Source organism: Zootoca vivipara, chromosome 2, assembly GCF_963506605.1.
Source record: "Zootoca vivipara chromosome 2, rZooViv1.1, whole genome shotgun sequence".
Lineage (NCBI taxonomy): Eukaryota > Metazoa > Chordata > Lepidosauria > Squamata > Lacertidae > Zootoca > Zootoca vivipara.
In genome coordinates this window covers 38,580,953-38,601,055 of record NC_083277.1, presented here as the reverse complement: position 1 = coordinate 38,601,055, position 20,103 = coordinate 38,580,953, and the positions used below count along the sequence as shown (strand labels likewise).

General features: G+C 44.4%; 1 protein-coding gene across 3 annotated transcripts in view; it reads left to right on the top strand.

Moving 5' to 3' along the window:
• The first annotated feature begins 4,743 nt into the window (after positions 1-4,743).
• CFAP100 (cilia and flagella associated protein 100) overlaps positions 4,744-20,103 on the top strand; it is a 25,299-nt gene continuing 9,939 nt past the window's right edge. Inside the window, exons 1-8 of one of the 3 annotated variants that reach the window (XM_035106495.2) lie at positions 4,744-5,051; positions 5,872-5,946; positions 7,992-8,098; positions 10,776-10,968; positions 12,026-12,093; positions 15,272-15,435; positions 17,600-17,680; positions 18,619-18,785. In XM_035106495.2, the coding sequence (XP_034962386.2) occupies positions 4,985-5,051; positions 5,872-5,946; positions 7,992-8,098; positions 10,776-10,968; positions 12,026-12,093; positions 15,272-15,435; positions 17,600-17,680; positions 18,619-18,785 (922 nt within the window). In that variant the 5' untranslated portion in view covers positions 4,744-4,984. Of the gene's footprint in view, positions 5,052-5,871; positions 5,947-6,341; positions 8,099-10,775; positions 10,969-12,025; positions 12,094-15,271; positions 15,436-17,599; positions 17,681-18,618; positions 18,786-20,103 lie in introns of those variants that run through there. The other 2 variants (XM_060271397.1, XM_060271396.1) reach the window with 2 other exon arrangements.

Below are 20,103 nucleotides of genomic sequence, written 5' to 3'. Positions count from 1 at the left end.
GCGACTATGGGGTGCAGCACTCATCTCGTTTCAGGCCAAGGGAGCCAGTGTTTGTCCACAGACAGCTTTTCATGTGGCCAACATAACTAAACTGTCACGGAGGACCGTGACAAGTGCCAGAGCGCACGGAAACGCCATTTACCTTTCCACCGCAACTGTACCTATTTATCTACTTGCACTGGTGTGCTTTCGAACAGCTAGGTTGGCAGGAGCTGGGACAGGGCAACTGGAGCTCGCCCTGTCATGTGGATTTGAACCACCAACTTTCTGATCAGCAAGCCCAAGAGGCTCAGTGGTTTAGACCACAGTGCCACCCACTCCCTCCAAGTTTTTACCAGGTATCATCAGAGCAATAGCATTTGACCCTCTTCTAAAAGCAAACAAACAACTTTTTCATGCGCAACACCTAGTGTTATTGGCTTGGATCCTACTAGCCCATCACTGGTTAAAGGGAACTAGAATGAAGTAGAGGCTCCCACTGGAGCAACAGGACAGGATAGCATTTTTCGCCCATCTCCCTATAGTTTCCCTATGCTACCTGTTGTGCTGCTCCTCCAGACTGGGGCCCTGACCCTCCACAGCAGCAAATTCCCATGTTCTTTCTTCCCTTGTTCCCGATGTAGGTCTTCCCTCACCCCTTATTTCCTGGCAGGGAGGAGGATGCAATTTTGGGGTCTGCCTCAGGTGCCAAACAGGTGGTTTTCTCAGGCTTGCGTGTAGCCCCAGCGAGTTCAAGAGAATTTACTTCTCTCCCTAGACATGATTTGCTTTGCGCTCAGGGCCGGATTTAGGTTTGATGAGGCCCTAAGCTACTGAAGGTAATAGGGCCCTTTATATGTCCAGCTGTCCTTTGTCAACAACAAATTGTCGCTATTTTTTTGTGTTGAATATATGCTATATGGTCATTTATGGACCTAATAGGTATCTAAAGCCATTTGCACATGGAGAACATAGGCACCCTACATGTAGAAATGAGCAAACCAGTGATATTTTAGGGAGCAGGGTAGCAGGCGGGGGCCATTACTTACATCATAGGAGCCTACACAACACAAAACACTGTTGCTGTATGTAGGTTTTATTTTATTTCTTTTTTATTTTATATTTTGGAAATGTACACCCATTTTTTTCCTTTACATTTTTTAGGGGCCCCCAAGCTAAGCTATAGATTGTTTAGCTTATACGTAAATCCGGCACACACTGCATATTTTGGGGGCCCCAATTTCACAGATTACTTACCTGTTGCGTAAAAAGGTATCTTTGTTTTGTCTAGCCTTCGTCTACCGCCCCTCTCAGTTCACTGAACCACACACACAGAGACCGAGTTCTAGTATTACCATCTTATTATTACAGCATAACAAAATAATTCGAGGCAAGGAAAGCCTGTCTCTCCACTGCTGCGCCCCTCTCCGCAGTCCCCTACCCAGGTATCCCTCCGGAATGACGCGGCGCTTCTTCCTTTTATGACGTCAGCATCTCCCGGCAACGGGAGAGAATGGTTGCCTTGGCGACGTAAACAATAGAGGAGAACAATGGTAAAGGCAGAACGTCGGGACACCAAATCGTGCTTCTGGTCCAGAAGAAGTGCAGCTGCGCTTGAACGCAGGTGGCCAAAGGGACTTTCCAGACGCCGAGGATTATTGCTTGCAGTTAAATGAAGCGTTTAAATGGGGCAAATCTGAACTTTGTTTTCCTTCCTTGTATTTTTCACTTACGGTGTTTTTTCGCCCCTCCAGTCGCAACTGAGAATTCAGGGTGAGCTATGTGCTTTGTTAAACCTTATATGCATTGGTGAGAGGAGATAGGTCTCTGAGTTGTCTGAAAGCAGGGAAGTCGGCAGGCTAAATGGATGTTTTAGAATTACTGTGACTTTCGTGGAAGCATACCATATCCTCAAAAGAAACTAAATTCTTGAGGGCTTTACTCCATAGCTGCCAAGTTTTCGCTTTTCTCGCGAGGAAGCCTATTCAGCATAAGGGAAAATCCCTGTAAAAAAGGGATAACTTGGCAGCTATGCTCAGCGGTAGCATTACACACACATCCGCAAATATTTAAAGTTGAAGATCCAGCTGCCTGTGGAATAAGTTTCCCTTTACATCTATGGTCATTCATCTGCCTCTTAAATTCCCGTCAGGGGGTTTAAAAATATTTCCAGTGTTTTCTCAGCCCAGTTGCTGTTTTTGCTCTTGACAGCTGATTTATATATTTGTACTTTTAAGGACAATATGCTCATTCAAAGCACCAATATTTTAATGTTTATGTTTTGTGTGTGTAACCTTTCAGAGGGAGGGAGAAATTATAGACCTTGGGGGTTCAGGTTGCTTTTGACATTTCTCAGTTTGGCATTTAGAAGGCAATGGAATCTATTTCATTTCTTAAGATTTTACATTGTAACCTGGGCTCAGCTTTTGGGAACGAGTAGGCTATACTGCATAAACATCTTTAATCTCTTGGCTCTGCAACTGGTTAAATAGAATTAGTTTGCCTTTTTTTAAAAGGAAGTTAGCAGGCTGCAGCTGTATATGGGCTTAACTGGCAAGAAAAGCTGCACCCTATGCACATTTACTTAGCAGTATGGCCTCAGTGACATTTGTGGGGAACGGCTGTAGCTCAATGGTAGATTAAATCCTTTACCTGTAGAAAGTCCCCAGTTCTAACCTCTGCGAATATCCCTCGTCTGAAAACCTAGAGAGCTGCTGCCAGTCACTGTCAACAATGCTGAACTAGGTGGATCAATTTTCTCACTCAGCATAAGGCAGCTTCTATAATCACATGCCCCATTGAACACCAGTAGGTTTATTTGTGTGTAAACAAAGATCACGCAGCTTATCCCATTGAACACAGTGGGACTTCCTTCCCTGTAAACCTGATTTTGATTGAGTGGTGTATGAAATCTGACAATGCTACTGTTTGTTAAGTAGTTATTATCTTAAAGAATTACCTCAAAATATTATAATATGCAAAGCTAGTCTTGAAAATTAAGAATATCCTACAAATTATAGTTGCAGGTAGGTAGCCGTGTTGGTCTGACGTAGTCGAAACAAAACAAAAAATCCTTCCAGTAGCACCTTAGAGACCAACTAAGTTTGTCATAGGTATGAGCTTTCGTGTGCATGCACACTTCTTCAGATACACTGAAACAAAAGTCACCAGCAAGGGGTGAGATGGCTAAAGAAAGCTTTATTATGTATAATGAGATAAGAATCCAATGTCTTTATTCAGACCAGGTCTCTCCATGGTTTTAAGCTTGGTAATGAGTTGCAATTCAGCAACTTCTCTTTCCAGTCTGTTTCTGAAATTTTTCTGTAATAAGACAGCTACTTTGAGATCTTGTATAGAATGTCCTGGGAGATTGAAGTGTTCTCCTACTGGTTATAGGATTGGTTCTATCAAATGTAGTGATTTACTTGTGGTTCAGGTCCTGCAAAGACTTTGTGCACATTTCATCAGGAACTTTGTTCCATTTCTCTGACTTAACTTGAATCGATTCAAGTAGCTTGGAAAGATAAGACCTGTTGCTGTATGAATATGTAAGTTTCACCCCCATAATATTTTATTTCACTTTTGGTACACAAATATCAGTACAATATAAAAGAGTGCATAATGCATCCATGGGCATAGCCGGGGGGGGGGGCAGCTGCCCCCTTGGATCACAATACAAACAAACAGAAGTTAAGGGCATCTGTAGTATTGAAAGAAGTACGGAGGCTTTTTGCATGTGACTTTTCATTAAGAAGGACTGTTCCTAAATGTTTTGTTGGAAGTGCTTGTGTAAACTAAATATTTGCATATTGTGATAATAATTAATTGTCAGGAAGAATAATTGCCTCACTGAAACAAATTGCAATTTTACATATTTGGGAGGAAAAATCCTATCCTAAAGTTTCCCCATTAAGAAGTTTTCTTTCTCTGCTTCTTTCAGATGGGAAAACTTCTTAATGGGAAAACTTTTCCCTCAGTCGTAAAAATTTTGGGTCCTCCTGTTAATTCAGTTGAGTGGGGCCCTGGACTTTGGCTCTGATGGCAGAAATGTCTATGTGGTGGTCTCTTCAACAAGGCTGGGGGTCACTGCCTAATGAACATGACCACCCATGGCCCCTGCCTAACCTTTGAAATCAAATCTCTGATGCAGCGCACCAGGCCCTTTTAAGATTGCCATTAAGATATCTAAAACGATTATTCGGGCTTTTTGTGATTAATGTTTTTGGGTGCTTCCAGACAGTCACTATTTTCGGGAGGGATTCAATCACATATCTGCAAATTCAGGCTGCACAATTGTTGTTTGGGGGGGTCTTGGGCAACAAGCCCTCTTCCCCAAAAGATCAGACACGTTGAAATAATAGAAGCAATGAGGAAATGCACAGAAATATGAGGGATAATACATGCTTCGAGGCAATGCCATCTAACTTCCCCACAAACTCATCCGAATGAATGCTCCTTAAATAGCCAATGCCATTTAATCTCCCTGCAAACAAATTGGGGTGAATGCTCAATAAGCAGATTGTCTGGAAGTGCTCTTGTGTAAGTTATGTACCTTTAAAGCACATTAAAAAAAACATTTTCTCCCTCAAAAAAATGGGCACTGAAGTTTGTAAAGGGTTGTTGTTGTTCATTTCATTTCTAGACCGCTTTATATTTATAAAGGCTGCTTGGAATTGCAATTCTCTGAGAGGTAAGCTGCAGTGGACAGAATCCTTTGGTGTGGGGAAAATTTGCTTTGAATAAGCTTTAAATGTATAGTGTACACACGGCCTCAGTAGGAGTTTTTACTTGTCCCTCTGAATATTTATATATCAATTTTATTTTCTCTTCCTACAGAGACTGAGCAACATAGGTGCAGTTGGCTCTCCCCCACTTGCCGACCCTGGTGCATCCATTCTGTTTTTCTGCTTATGTTCTAGGAAGTGAAGGCAGCATACGGTTTGGGGAAAGCCAACGTCCAGTGTAAACCTTACCCTGTATTTTATTAAGGCAGAACGTCGCCAACATGTCTGGAGTCTCTTTTGCTCCTTCGGATACATCTCTGAATGCGGAGAGCTCTGAAGCAACTTACAGTAAGTTTCTCTTTCTTCCTCACCACTTTAGTTAATTGGCTTGGCACGGTTGGTTTGCAAACTCATGTCGTAATCTGAGGAGCTTCTGAAGAGTACAGAAATCTCCAGGACGTAGACATTTGTGGGGCATATTTTTTGTATATCTCTGTACATTTTGCCTCATATCTAAGGTTCTATCAAGGCTTACTTTAAAAAATAGAGAAGGAATATAAAGAAAGCTGGAAATCTGGGGCACTAAATAAAGCCCCTGTGGGACGCAGGTGGCGCTGTGGGTTAAACCACAGAGCCTAGGGCTTGCTGATCAGAAGGTCGGCGGTTCGAATCCCTGCGACGGGGTGAGCTCCCATTGCTCGGTCCCTACTCCCGTCAACCTAGCAGTTCGAAAGCACATCAAAGTGCAAGTAGATAAATAGGTACCACTACAGCGGGAAGGTAAACGGCGTTTCCGTGTGCAGCTCTGGTTCGCCAGAAGCGGCTTTGTCATGCTGGCCACATGACCTGGAAGCTGTACACCAGCTCCTTTGGCCAATAACGCGAGATGAGCGCCGCAACCCCAGAGTCGGTCACAACTGGACCTAATGGTCAGGGGTCCCTTTACCTTTACCTTTAAATGAGGTAAAGGTAAACCTTTACCCACAGGAACTTGGTAGGGCACTTCTGATCTGCACAGTCCTCATGGTACAGGTCCTATCACTTGAGCATTAGTTCCAAAATCTGAAGCATTACCCTCACAGCCTCGCTTCCTGAATCCTCAAGTCTTTTTTCCAACTCCTAAGATATCCACCATGACTAAGAGTGGGGTTGATTTTTATTGTTCCAGGAGAAAGGCTGACATCTCAACAAGTTGGGGATGTGTTTACAATTCCCTCAGTTCAGTCAGGTGAATCGAAACCAGGTAAGACAGTCTTGCAGATTTTTATTATTTCTGTTTTATAATTGCATCTTTGTTCCAGTTTCCCTCTTAAGTTGTTCAAGCTGCTGTAGCTCCCCTTCCACCTTTTATCCCAGGGAACTCTGGGAACTGTAGCTCTGGGAGTTGGACATAAGGGTCTACTAAGAACTTCTAGCACCCTTAACAAACTACAGCTCCCAGAGTTCTTTGCAGGAAGCCATGGCCATTTAAAGCAACACCACAGTGCTTTCAATGCATGGTGTGTGTGTCACCTTTGATTACACAACCTGAATCCCATCTGCAAAATGGAGACAAGTCCGGAAGCAGCCTGGAGAGAAAGAGAGAGTGAAAGCGGAGATACCCTAATTCAGGCATGCCTAACCTCAAGTAGGCTGCGATCTACTATTCAGCATTAAAAACTGGCAGTGATCTACCACACCCTCCCATTGTCATTAAGGGAGAGGGGTAAGGTGTTGGTGGCCAGGAAAAACCCCTTTCTTTCATTTGCACAGATTCACGGTCGATTCCGTCACTGCCTTCTATGTATTGCCCAAATGCAGGCGACACCTGATTAAGCCACAAGTCGCTCTGTATGGAGGAGGAAGGAAAGGCGCTCGCCTTTTATGCCGCCTCATCCCGAAGGCAGAACATCGGCACCCGGCACCCCAATTTCCTTTGCTCTTGAGGGGGAATGCTGCACCTCTCCCCGCCACACGAGTGCGGCCCTGCAGCATCCAGCGAGGGCCGCCCAGCCGAGGGCGGCCTCCTTATCAGAATGAAGTGAGAGAGGCACGTGCTCCAGAGCTCATGGGAACCGCAAGCGACGGCAAAGTCTGGCCTGGGAGGGCGGAGTGCTGACTGACTCCAGCTACAAAAGCAGAGGCTGTTGAACATTGATATTATTGTTGTATCTTTGGTCTTAGATCTTATGATTTATGTGGAAATTGTTTCCCTTTGGCTGTGTACTTTTTGATACATTTTATTTATTGTTTAGGACTTTTCTTAGGTTTGTAATTTTGTAAATCTTGTCATGTTGTAAGCCGCCTTGAGCATGGAAAGGTGGCATACAAATAAAATGATGATGATGATGGTAATGATGATGGTGATGAAGTCTCTCCCTCCTACAGCTGCCTCGCAAACCCCATTCAGCCCACCGGCTCATGGGACCACAGAAGCAAAGGTGCAGCTCGTTCCCTCCCACAGCCGAGCCCTGGCTGCGAGGAAGGAGCAAAGGCTGGCCACATCGCGATCCATGGAAATCCATTTAAGGATCGATCTGTTGATCCCGATCGACACCTTGGACATGTCTGCCCTAATGTATCTCCATCGGCATGTCTGATGTGGTCCTGAATTGCACTGGACTTGAGGGTGGTCAAGATCAATCTCATTCTGGCCTGCAAAGAAAGCTTAGGCAGCAACTTTGCAGCAAATATAAAGCAAAACAAGAACAATACTCAGTTGCCCTAACAGGGATGATGGGAATTGTAGTCCCAAAACAGCTGGAGGGCCAAGTTTGGCCATGCCTGCAAAGAGCCATTAATAATTTTGGGGGGTTTTTTTGTTTGTTTGTTTTTTAAAAAGATTTAATCTCCCCATCAGATGGGGAGAAACAATACTTGTGATGGGGGAAAATACTTTGCTTTTATATGCTACATGCATATAAAATACAAATATTAGAATGCTGTATGTGAGAGAAGGGGGAGGGAAGTCTCTTCTCAGGTGGTTCTTACTACCTGATATTCGTATATATTTTTAAGTTGCCATTTAAAACAAAACCTGCTGCTTTGTTAATTGGGGCTGTATGCAGTTCTACTCCATCAAATGTTTCTGTGTTTAAATGGGTTTAATCCAAGCAATCGATCAGCTGCTAAACATTGCAGCATTGCAATTAAATACAGAATCTTTCAGGTGCTGGGGTGCCATCCATCTGTGGTGGCTGTTCCACACAAGCAGTTCACCAATTAGCATCATGCAAACTTCCCCCCCTGAAGGGTATCTGTTCCCCCATCTCTTCCCATCCCCCCCTAATAACTTCCTGTTTCTTGCAGCCTCTAGTGGTGCCACAGACTTTCAGTTAGACAAGAACCCGTTTAAGATCCCTTCAGATATTGATATCTTCTTGCTGCGAGACAGGCAGAAGGAAAAGGCAAAAGCGGTATGTACGAATCACAAGAGGTTCCTGAAGGAAATCTTTCTTAACCACAAGCAGTGTAGCATTATTGTTATTGTTCATTAAATTTCTGTCTCCCCCAGGGCAGTAAGGAGCAAAGCAATACATTTTAAATAAATTAAATTAAATTAACACAATTATAGATCATAGGTCAGGAAGCAAGTTGCGGGAACAATGCGTTCACATGCTACAATTTTGCATATATCCAGGGAAATCTCTAAAATGAGGCTCTGAGCTCCTTGGAAAGTGAGCTGGAAACAAATGCTATAAATGCTCATAAAAATACAGAAAAGAGCAACCCAACTGATCAAATTCTTTTCTTTCTTTAGGGCAGATAAAATAAAGTACCACTCTGTGCAGTACAAAATTAGATTCCAGAATATGCTGCCCTAAAATGTAGCGATAGCCACACATTTAAAATACTTTTAAAAAGGGCATTAGCTGAATTAATCGAGGATAAATCTCTCATCAATTAGCCATAAGAGCCAAGTAGAACCTCCATGTTCAAAAGCAGTATACCTCAGAATACCCAATATGTTGGGAAGAAACTATGGGAGAGGGCTGTTTCCGAATCTGGAAGTCAACAGCACTGAGGTAGCTGGTCTTGGGGCTAGAGCTCAGCGCTGAGTTCTGAGATCATCCTTGGGCTTGCTGGATGACTTTAGGAGATGAACTGTGGCTCAGTGTCTTGGATGCAAAAGAACTCAAGGTTCAGTCCCCAGAATCTCCAGGTAGGACTAGAAACAGGTCCGGCTCTAGGCCCGCCCCCGGTGGTGCAGGGCGCCAGGCCCCCAGTGGCACCGCTGCACCTGCTGAGAGGCGTGGCTGAGGCTGCCCCAGGTGCGCCTCCGCTGTTCAGCGGCTTCAGGCCGCTCTCTGGAGGCGCGCGGGCCTTGGGCCACCTCCGCCGCGCGCAGGGGCGTCACAACAGGGGGCGGGCAGCGCCCCCTGGCCCAGGGCCTGCCCTACGGCAGACTGGGTGGTGCAGTGCAGCTGTGCCTGGGGCAGCCGCCCGCCCGCCCGCCCCCCGTGCTGGGAAACTGGGCGCCGGGGCGCCGGAGGGATCCTTCACACCATGGCGCCAGGGCGCTGGGCATGCTTAAGACGGCCCTGACTAGAAAAGACCCTGGCGAGCAGCTGCCATTCAGTGCTGACAATATTCTGGCTCGTTAAAAGACAGCTTCCTACGTGCCTATGACTTTGCAAGTAGAATTATCTCGGTGTCAAGGCACGTGAGAATCCATATGAGCCATCACCTCTGAGACATCTTTCGCCCTTTACATTGTCACAATCGGCTCAGGCGTGAGCCCACAACCAATTTATGCTGTCTGGACATTCCTTTCCCCCCATAAATAGTTTTTAATTTACCGGTAATTTTAGAAGTATAAAATTATAACAATATCAAATACATACTCAGATTTACATACACCATGCTTTGATGGTGTTTCCTGCTTGGCAGGGGGTTGGACTGGATGGCCCTTGTGGTCTCTTCCAACTCTATGATTCTATGATTTAGAGATTTCTATGAATCTCCAGACTTCCCACCATCCCCTCCATGGGTCCTATTGTCATCATTTACAATTGCATATTATTTCATCATCCATATTTTAAGTCTATCCACATTATCCAAAGTCTTTGCTACATTACAAGTGGTGTTAAAATCCTGCTAATGTTTTCATTTGTTTACAGTGGTCTATTAGATAAATTATAAATCTTTCCCATTCTTTCTTGAAGCTTTTGTCTTCTTGGTTCCTGAACTTTCCAGTCAGTTTTGCCATTTTGTCATACTCCAACAGTTTAATTTGCCATTCTTCTCTGGTAGGGACTCTATCTTCTTTCCATCTCTGGGCTAACAACATCCGTTAGGGCACTCATTCCACACATAAAGAGTCTTTTCTGCTCCTTTGGGATCTTGGTACCTACAATTCCTAATAAAATTTGCTGCCTGGACATTCCTAACCAAAATAGGCATTAGCTGCTAGAGGATGGGCAGTCAGATCTGATTTCTGCAGAGGGTCCATTCATACCTGTCCCCCTAGTTGGTCAGCATTGGCCGCCACCACCCATTTGATATACAGTGGTACCTCGGTTTAAGTACTTAATTGGTTCCGGAAGTCCATACTTAACCTGAAGCGTACTTAACCTGAAGCGAACTTTCCCATTGAAAGTAATGGAAAGTGGATTAATCCGTTCCAGACGGTGAAATAACACCCCCTCAAACAGCAATTTAACACAAATTTTACTGTCTAACGAGACCATTGATCCATAAAATGAAGGCAATAATAAATGTACTGTACTATAAAATAAATAGGACAGTATTGTAGATGAAAAAATTAACATTTACCTCGGGTTAAGTACTTAATTGGTTCTGGGGTGCCATTCATACCCCAAAAAGTACGTATCCCGAGCACCGATAGCGCATATGCGCAAAGCATCGATAGAGCGCTTCTGCGCATGCACGAAGCACGCAGATAGCTTCTGCACATGTGCGCGCAGCGGAACCCAGAAGTAAACACTTCTGGGTCTACGGAGTTCTCAACCTGAAAGTACTCAACCTGAAGCGTACTTAACCCGAGGTATGACTGCATATATATTCGAAGCAATCTTGGAGGTAACTGAAAACTGGATGGAGATATAAGCCTACCCCCTTTTTTACCCTTAGGAGCGAGAGCGAAGGAAGACTTTGAAGGTTCACGAGAAGATGACCTGCTCCACGCTGCAAAGCGCCAAACAATCTGGGTTCAAGAAAGAAATCCAAATGGAAGAGGAAATGGAAGACCGAGAGTTGGCTGCGGAAGCAGAGCGCCTCAAAGCTCTCCGAGAAAGCATCTCTTGGAAGATAGCAGTCACTAAAGGTAGGGATCTTTACAGAAAGTGTCCAGATCAGGACACAACCAAGAGACTGACGGCAGTTTGAGTGACAGAACACACACTGCTTCAGCCTCTAGGCTCAGTTGCTGACACATCTCCAGTAACAAAAGACCTCAGGCAAAAACAACCCATGATGTGCAATTGCGTACATGTTTCTCCAGTATGTTTCATTTTTCAAACTGAAAGCAGCCATAGGATGTTGCAGTCTTTCGTAAAGGGTTTGGGTGTGCATAAACACATGTGCTTGACCCTTTCCCTTCCAGCTTTTTTCCCATTCAGAATTGTGGGCACCTGCATCTCTGCTTCCACAGACAGAAAAGCAACAGTGGGTTGGGGGGCAGACACTCTATGGGGGAAATATCCATGAAGCTCAGGGGTGAGGAACCTTTGTTTTAATTCTGAGAGCCACATTCCTTTCTGGGCAACCTGGGGGGGCGCATGAGGGTGGGCAGGGCTAGATGTCAAAGCAGGCAGAATGCTGAATGTATGTTTAATCCAGGCACCCCCAAACTGCGGCCCTCCAGATGTTTTGGCCTACAACTCCCATGATCCCTAGCTAACAGGACCAGTGGTCAGGCATGATGGGAATTGTAGTCCAAAACATCTGGAGGGCCGGAGGTTGGGGGTGCCTGCTTTTATCTTTACGCAGCAAGCTGATTTAAACGGATACTTACCCACAGCCCTCTCTATCCTCTATCCAGAAAAGAAAGAAGCAGGTTCAGAGTTCAAGGGCATATTTCCAACGAGGCAAAAATGCTCACGGAGGTTGTGAAACTGCGCCAGTGAGGGGTGTAGCCTTGGGAAAGTCTCAAAGGTCAAATCTAGAGGCCAGGGCCTGAGTTCCTCCACCCCGATGTAGCTGTTTATAGACTCTTAGTTGCAAGTACATCTCAGCTTCTTGGGGAATTGATACTGATTCTTGAAACTCTCTGAACACAGCTTTTTGCACATGGCCTGCCTTCACTTTGCTTCGCAGCTGCTTGTTCTATCTCTAGTTTGCACAACGGTCTCTCTCCCTCCTCCCTTTCTTTCTTTTTCTAGACCAGGTCGTCGAAAGAGAGAACATGCACGACTACATCAATCAGAAACGGCAGATGTTCTTGCTGCAGGTATATGGCTTCAGCTTGGGTGGAATTTGATTCCGAGCCAGTAGAGGGCAACAGTCAAAGCAGTGGGCTTGGCTTGGGCCAGCTGGCTTCAGTCAGGGTGCTCAGTGAGTGGACCTGGACAGGCCATTGTTTCCAACTTTAGAATGTTGTGAAGGTATAATGGAGGGAGACTACATACATCTTTGGAGGAGGAAGGGCAGGTTACAGTTTTTTGTTTTTTTATAAATCATTTCTATTAGTTTTCCAATAAGAACATCCAATTAACAAATCCATCAAATCATAATCCAATTTAAAAAACAAACAGCCAAATTACAATCCAAATGATTAATTATTTATTAATTTTTTGGGCATCCCACAGTCTGGACCTCTGAAGTATATCTCCAGTATTTTCATGTCTGCCTTCTTCTTGGTGTTCTCATATTTTCTTCATTCCAACCTTAACGCTTTAAAGTTCCCCGTCCCTGGCTGTGCAATTCTCAATCATATTAGAGATCATATATCCATTCATCCATTAGGTACAGTTTTATTTGTGTATATATATATATTTTCAACTGCCGGTTTGCCAGCGCAGCTTTTCCTGACTTCATTTCAATCTTCCAGTCTGGGCTGTTGTCCAAGCCTGTCATTTGAAGTTTAATGACGCAGTAACTCCCAAGTTGTTAAATTGTTACTGTTCCCAATAAGTTCCCAATGTTAAGTTGTTAAGCATACTGATTGCAATATTGCAATGTAAATGAACTGTATTCCACAGATGTAAATCATTTGGCGATTGATCAGCTTTCCCGGAGACCACACAATCCCCCCCTCTGGGCCCTAGAAGGGGGGTTGCTAGACATCCACTTAGACTTCTCTCTCGCTCATAATGAAGAAATTCTGCAAACAGATGCACTGTATGTTGTCCCAAATTGCTATCTCAGGTCATTATAAAGTCAGCTAGCAAATATTTCCCACTTCCCTCGAAAAAGGGAGGAATTCTCATTTTTCCGTGCTGCGTCATACTAACAAGCGCCATCTTGTTTCTTCTTTCATCTTTATTAAGTCCAAGTAAAGCTGTGCAGCCGAACACTTAATTATAAATAGGAGTCCATCTGTATTCCATTTTTTAAAAAAAAGGTTTCTTAATGAGGCTTGGCATAGAAAAACAATTATAGGTATAGAAAAGAAGAAGAAGAAATGTACCAATCACCTCCGTAAATCCAAGCACAATGATGAGAATCTCTTTGAAGTCCAGGCTTAAACACCAGGGACTGTGCAATTCTGCAGATATTTTCTCTAGTCTTCTTCGGTCCAGACTATGTCTGTTTATTGTCCAGTGGAGCCTGTGGGTAATTATTTTATGAAACAGGTATCTCCGGCTTGTGAGAGTGACTTTGGAGTGCCAGCTGTGCCGTGCTCAAGGACCCAGCATCCTTGCTGCTTGCACCCTGATGCAAGCTGACAAATCTGGGACGATCTGTGGGTCTACGAGACAGTCCTTCCCCACCCTGGGGAGTCTGCCAGGGCTAATTACCCCCATATCAACTCTGAATTACTGGCATGGCTGAAGTCCGATCGTGTGGGAGTCAACTATTTCTCACCACCGGAAACCAGAAGCCCGGGCAGGTTACAGTTGTGATCATACGTGTTTGTGCTAGCTTTCTTCCAGCAGGGAGACTTTCATGTGAGAATAGAGTCTGATATAGTGGCCACTGCTGGCATCTTACAGTGGTACGATCCTGAAAGGACTGTACCGTGTGCTTATTTAATTAGCTAGGGTTGCTATACGTCCAGAATTTCCCGGACATATCCGGAATACTGCAGTTGGAAGTAGTGTCCAGATGGAAATCGCTAAAAAAAATGTCTGGGAAAATCCAGACATATGGCAACCCATGTCGGCAATGTTGGTTTGGGCGATTTCCCTTAAAAATAGCTTTAAAACCACCTCCTCCTCCTCCTCGTGAATTTGCCAGAAAAGCTCAACAAGTTTTCTGTCCGGATTTTCACTGTTTGAAATATGGAAACCCTAAATTAGCCCGTGCCTTGATCAGGACCAGGTAATTGGAAGCTGCTCTTTAAATATCCCACATAACAACACACTGGAGCACTGTGGGAAATAGCAGTGCTGATCCCTGATATGCCAGGGGAATTGTGGGAAACAAGAATGAAGACCCCTATCATGTCAGGAGCATTGGCAGCTCCCAAGCACCTGGAGCTGATCAGAGCTCCAGCAGGAAGTATTTAAGAGGGACTTAAGGCAGGCATCAATTGCATACCTGCCAAGTTGCTGTCGGAGAAATAAGGGACCGGGCGGAAGTAGCAGACCGGAAGTAGCGCTGCCGCCATTTTGGAACTGGGTGGAGCATGCTCAGAAGTGACTTTTGATGCTTCTTTGCCCAGTTCTAAAATGGCCGCCACGCCAGAAGTCGCACTGCAGCCATTTTGGAACTGGGCAGAGCAGCATCAAAAGTCGCTTCTGAGCATGCTCCGCCCAGTTCCAAAATGGCCGCCACGCCAGAATAAACCGGGGGGAAACAAAAAAATCTGTTTTTTTCAGCTAGGAACAGCTGGAAAAACGGGGATTTCCCGGGGAATACGGGAGACTTGGCAGCTATGATCAATTGTGGTTGCTGCTGGTCTCCTGAGGCCCTGGTGCCTGACTGAGGATGGTGCGCCTGTTCCTGTCTTTCCTTCTCTTTCTTCCTGTCTTTATTTTGCATGAATATGCTGCCTTTATCTTCCAAGCATCTCAAGGTGGTGTATATGGTTCTCCCTCCTTCCCATTTCATCCTCACAACAACCCTGTGAGGTAGGTTAGGCTAAGAGATGGGGACTGACCAAATTCACCCAGTGAGCTTCATGCCTAAGTGGTGTTTTGAACCCTATCCTACGCCATTATCTGCTGTTCCCCATGACCTCTCCTTCGCAGGCCACAGACAGAATTGATCCAGCTCTAGGAAGCAATGATTTTACCTTGAAGAAAATGTATTTGATTGGGACTCGGAAGACTTGGGGTATGGACTTTGGGCTCCCTACATGACTTTTTTTGGGGGGGGAATAATGCCATCTTTTTGCATTGCTTTTCTTTTCATACGTGACTTTAAAGGGTTGCTGAGCTGAGTCAAGAATTGTAACAAACAGAATTCAGCAACTCTCCAGTGTGGGCCAGTAATTTCTCTCTTCTGTTTGGCCTAAATTCCAGTATGCTGTAACGGTAAAGAAAGATGAGATCCAGAAGCTGGAAAACTTGGCCATTGAAGAAGAAGCAAAGCTGGAAAGAGCCGAGGAAGACCTTGAGAAGGATGCCGCCATGTTTGATGAGTTCCTGAAGGAGAATGATAGGAATTCTGCACAAGCCTTGAAAATGTAATGCTGGAATTTGAACTCTATACTGTCACATTAGATTTACACACACACACACACACACACACACACACACACACACACACACACACACACACACATATGTCCCCATATCCAATATATCCCCAGTGTTTCGCTCCCCAGAATAATATGAGAGAATGGTGGGGATCAAATTGAGATTTAGAAATTGAGGAAGACGCATGAAATGGATTGTGGATCAAAGCCCTGTATAAATCTATTCTGGCATTGACAAGAGAAAGAGCCCTCAAAATCCCACATGGCTGGTATTTAACACCTAGATGTCGAGCTTGTATAAAACTCAACAACTCTCCTATGTGTTGGAGAGGGTGTCCCACTATTGGGACATACAGAAATATGTGGTGGGAGTGTTCAAAAATAGAAAAATTCTGGGGGAATGTCTTTGCAGAGATAGCTTTGATTACAAGGAAAATAGTTCCTACGTCTCCAGGGCTGGCTTTGCTTACTTTTGTACAGTCAGAACTCACCAAGAATTAGAAATAAATATATTATAACCCATTTACTGACTACGGGAAGAACGACCATAGCCAGAACATGGAAGGCAGCCCTGTTTAGGGAGGCTTTTAATGTTTAATAGATTATTTTATTTCATTTTCTGTTGGAAGCCACCCAGAGTGGCTGGGGAGACCCAGCCAGATGGGCGGGGTATAAATAATAAATTATTATTATTACTATTATTACCATTATTATTATTATTATTATTATTATTATTATTATTATTATGGAAAACATTGCAATGTTGACCATGGATAAGTGGTATGAAGCAGTCTGGCAGACAGATTTTTTGGAAAAGCTAACATGGTAACAGGTAGCAATATGCCAAAAGAAAAACGATAACTTCTACGCAGTATGGGGTAATTTTATTGAACACACAGGTAGTGACGCAAAAGGGGGAGTAGTGTTTGGGATGGGTAATATAGTTTGGAATACTTGAAGTATACAGTTTAACTTTTCAAATCGTTGCAGATATAATGTATTCCTTCCTTTCAATGAGATTGGAGCACATGGTGTGTTGTTTTATGGTTTTTAAGATTACGAGGATGTTTGAAACATGTTGTTGTTTAGTCATGTCCGACTCTTCGTGACCCCATGGACCATAGCACGCCAGGCACTCCTGTCTTCCACTGCCTCCCGCAGTTTGGTCAGACTCATGTTCGTAGCTTCGAGAACACTGTCCAACCATCTCGTCCTCTGTCGTCCCCTTCTCCTAGTGCCCTCCATCTTTCCCAACATCAAGGTCTTTTCCAGGGAGTCTTCTCTTCTCATGAGGTGGCCAAAGTATTGGAGCCTCAGCTTCAGGATCTGTCCTTCCAGTGAGCACTCAGGGCTGATTTCCTTCAGAATGGATAGGTTTGATCTTCTTGCAGTCCATGGGACTCTCAAGAGTCTCCTCCAGCACCAAAATTCAAAAGCATCAATTCTTCAGCGATCAGCTTTCTTTATGGTCCAGCTCTCACTTCCATACATCACTATTCAAACAGCATATGTTTGAAACATATGCTGTGGCAAATAAACTATTTTTAAATGAAAAAAAAGAAACCAGTGTCTAAACTCCGCATCAAGACCTAAGATGCCAAAAGGTGTATATGGGTGGAATTTTAAAAGGCCGCACATATCCTGCCAACGACTGCACACTCAAAGGCAGCACAAGTTTATTATTATGGACCCAGTGCTGCTAATGCCTGCAAGTTTTTCCACAGTGTCCACATGACAACATTCTCGTCCAAATGCCACCCCATTCCCACCCTACCCCACAATTTAATCCAGATTTACAACGCCCATTTATCATCAGATTTCCTGTGGAAACTAAATCTGGATTAAATGGAGAATATGGGGTGGCATTCTGAAGATGCAACTGCAAACTTACATACACGAGCAGTGCTGAGTCCAGATAAGGCTGCCTTGCAAAAGAGCCCTATATGGACAGGGTTGAGCTGGGAGGACACGGAGGCAAGGAAGCTGGAAGAAGCTTCTCTCTCTGTCTCTCTCTCTCTCTCTGAGCAGCTGCATCTGGCTTTTCAGGGAGAAGGACCTTTAGTGCTTTTGAGGACCATGCCTCCATCCCACCGCTGCTTCATCCCCTGCTGCTGTTCTTCAGGTAACTGTTGTTTTGATGCCTCCTTCTTAGCGCCGAAAAGGAAACCAAAGCCAAGCTGGAAAAGATCCTTGAGATCCGAGAACTGACTGCACAAATGATGAACATCCAAAGGTCAGAATTGTTTGGAAAATATTTGGAACTATTGTCAGTTATAGTAATTTTTTTGTAATACTCCAGAGGCTATTTCTCCAGTCCTGATTTGCTACCGGGCCGAGGTGTATACAAAACCCATGATACTTGGGAACCATCTTACCTGTGCAATCGCCTTGCCCTCTCAACCACCTCAGTCTGCGGAACGGGTACCACATAATACCCATTCCACGTCTGTGAGAAATCAACTTTGACATGACACGAGGCAGGCAATAATTTGATTAATCTGAAAAACCTGATTTAGGGAGAGGTTTGTTCCCCCACATTTATAGGCCTGGGGTGGGGGGTGGGCGAGGTCCAACTCTGGCTGTTCCACATCTTTACCTGTTGGGAAACAGCAGCAGTATGACGTAACAGTCTTCTTTTGAGGTAGAAAGTTTAGTAGTTGCTGAAATGAAGCAGCCCCCTCTGTGGCTTTGCCTCTGCCAAGAGACAAAATACATGGGTTGAAATGGTCCGACCCTGAAAGCTTTTCCGATCGGGTGGAGCAAGCCGATTGGGTGCCTGGGGCAGGGTGCATGCCCTGTGCCCAGGGGTGGGTCCATGGGGCGGGGAGAGCGGGGGGCAGGACACTCCATGGGGCCTCTGAGGAGTCTGCCTGCCTCCTCCCACTCATCCGCCCTCCAGCTGGGGTGGGGGGGAACTGTTTAGGGCAGCGTGGAGCCTGTGGGTACCCAATCCACCGCGTTACTCCCAGGAGAGACCCATGGCTCGGGCGTGCTGCAGGCCCCGCGGTGAGTGCCACCCGACATTTTGTCACCCCCCTCAGTGGTGACACCCGGGGCGACCCGCCCCTACCGCACCCCTTCCTCCGCCCCTGCCTCTGTCCACAGAGAAGACTGCAAATGACTCTTGTTCACGGTGACTGAAACCTGATGGAACTTCTCCTCCTCCTCTAGCGAGATTGCCAGGTTTGAAGACACTATGCAAGAGTACGTGGTCTTCAGGGACTTCCTCTTCCAGCTGTCCCCCAAAGAGTGGCGGGAGGATTATGAAAGAAAGCGAATGAAGGATAAAGAAAAAGTGGTGAAAATTGTGCCTGACAAAGATCTCACAGTTTCCAAAAGTAAGAGCTCCCAACAAAGGACAGTCCATTGTTAGTAAACACATGTGCACCTCCCATTTAATTAGCATAATGGAATTGGGGAATAAGGAAAAATAATCTCTGCTTTTCTTTGAGGGGGTTCTTGTTTAATGCTGGCAGTTTTAAATTGATAACATTTGCTTTTCTAATTCAATGCTAAATGCTTCATTTTAATGATGAAAAGGTAAACAACCGTGAAGTGCAAATATTTAAATGTATATGCACCAACACCCTTCACATATACAAAGAGATTCAAAAATGTGTACAAAATCTCATGCTCGAAGTCTTAAAAGTCCAGTATAAAGTGCAGTAATGAAGTCCGATAATCAAGTCCGATAATCAAGTGCTACGATGTATCATGCGTTCTTATCTCTTCCGATGGGCGGCTAGCTTCTTCCCCGTTTCACAGGAATGGTTTCCTCAGGGGGCGGACTCTTTCTTAGGTAGTAAATTTGTATAAATTTATATGATGCACCATAAATGCTTATACATTTCTTTAAAGCATTGTACAGAAATGTTTAAAATTACTCTCATTTAAAGGTTCATGTGTAAAAGCTTAACAAGACTACTGAAGCTCACAATTCTCAAAGATTGATGAAATGCAACAGTTATTTACAAGGTTAAATACAAGGTCCAATCAGTAAATCATTTCAAATCAACCAATCCTTGCAAGAAGTACAACACCAGCAACTCTTAAACGTATACAACTATTAATAATCTCATGAATAGGATAACAACGTTCCCCACCATATCCTTGAGATTCCTCGTTTATAGTGGGATTTTTTATCGGACTTGATTATTGCACTTTATACTGGACCTTTAAGACTTTGAGCATGAGATTTTGTACACATTTTTGAATCTCTTTGTATATGTGAAGGTTGTTGGTGCATATACATTTAAATATTTGCACTTCATGGTTGTTTACCTTTTCATTGTTTTGCTAACATTACTGTGTTGTCTGTTTCAAAATGCTGCATTTTAGCTGTCTGAAGGCCTTTTGTTAGAGCCCAATATTGTCAGGAGACGCACCACTGACTTAAGTGGTGCTTTCCCCCAGCTTTTTCTGCAGAGAATTGCAGAAATGGTACGTGGTTGATTAAGGACGTGGAAGCAACTCTCCTGAACCCATGCTATCCACAAGACCACCCTTTGCTAGTCTTTGCTATCCTTATATGGTCAGATGAACCTAATAAATTTGGTATTATTTGGTACTGTTGCTTGTCTTGCCTGAGACAGCAGCCTGTATTTTGGACTCTTCTTGTGGGCATGGCTATGTACATCAACATTTATCACCACTGCA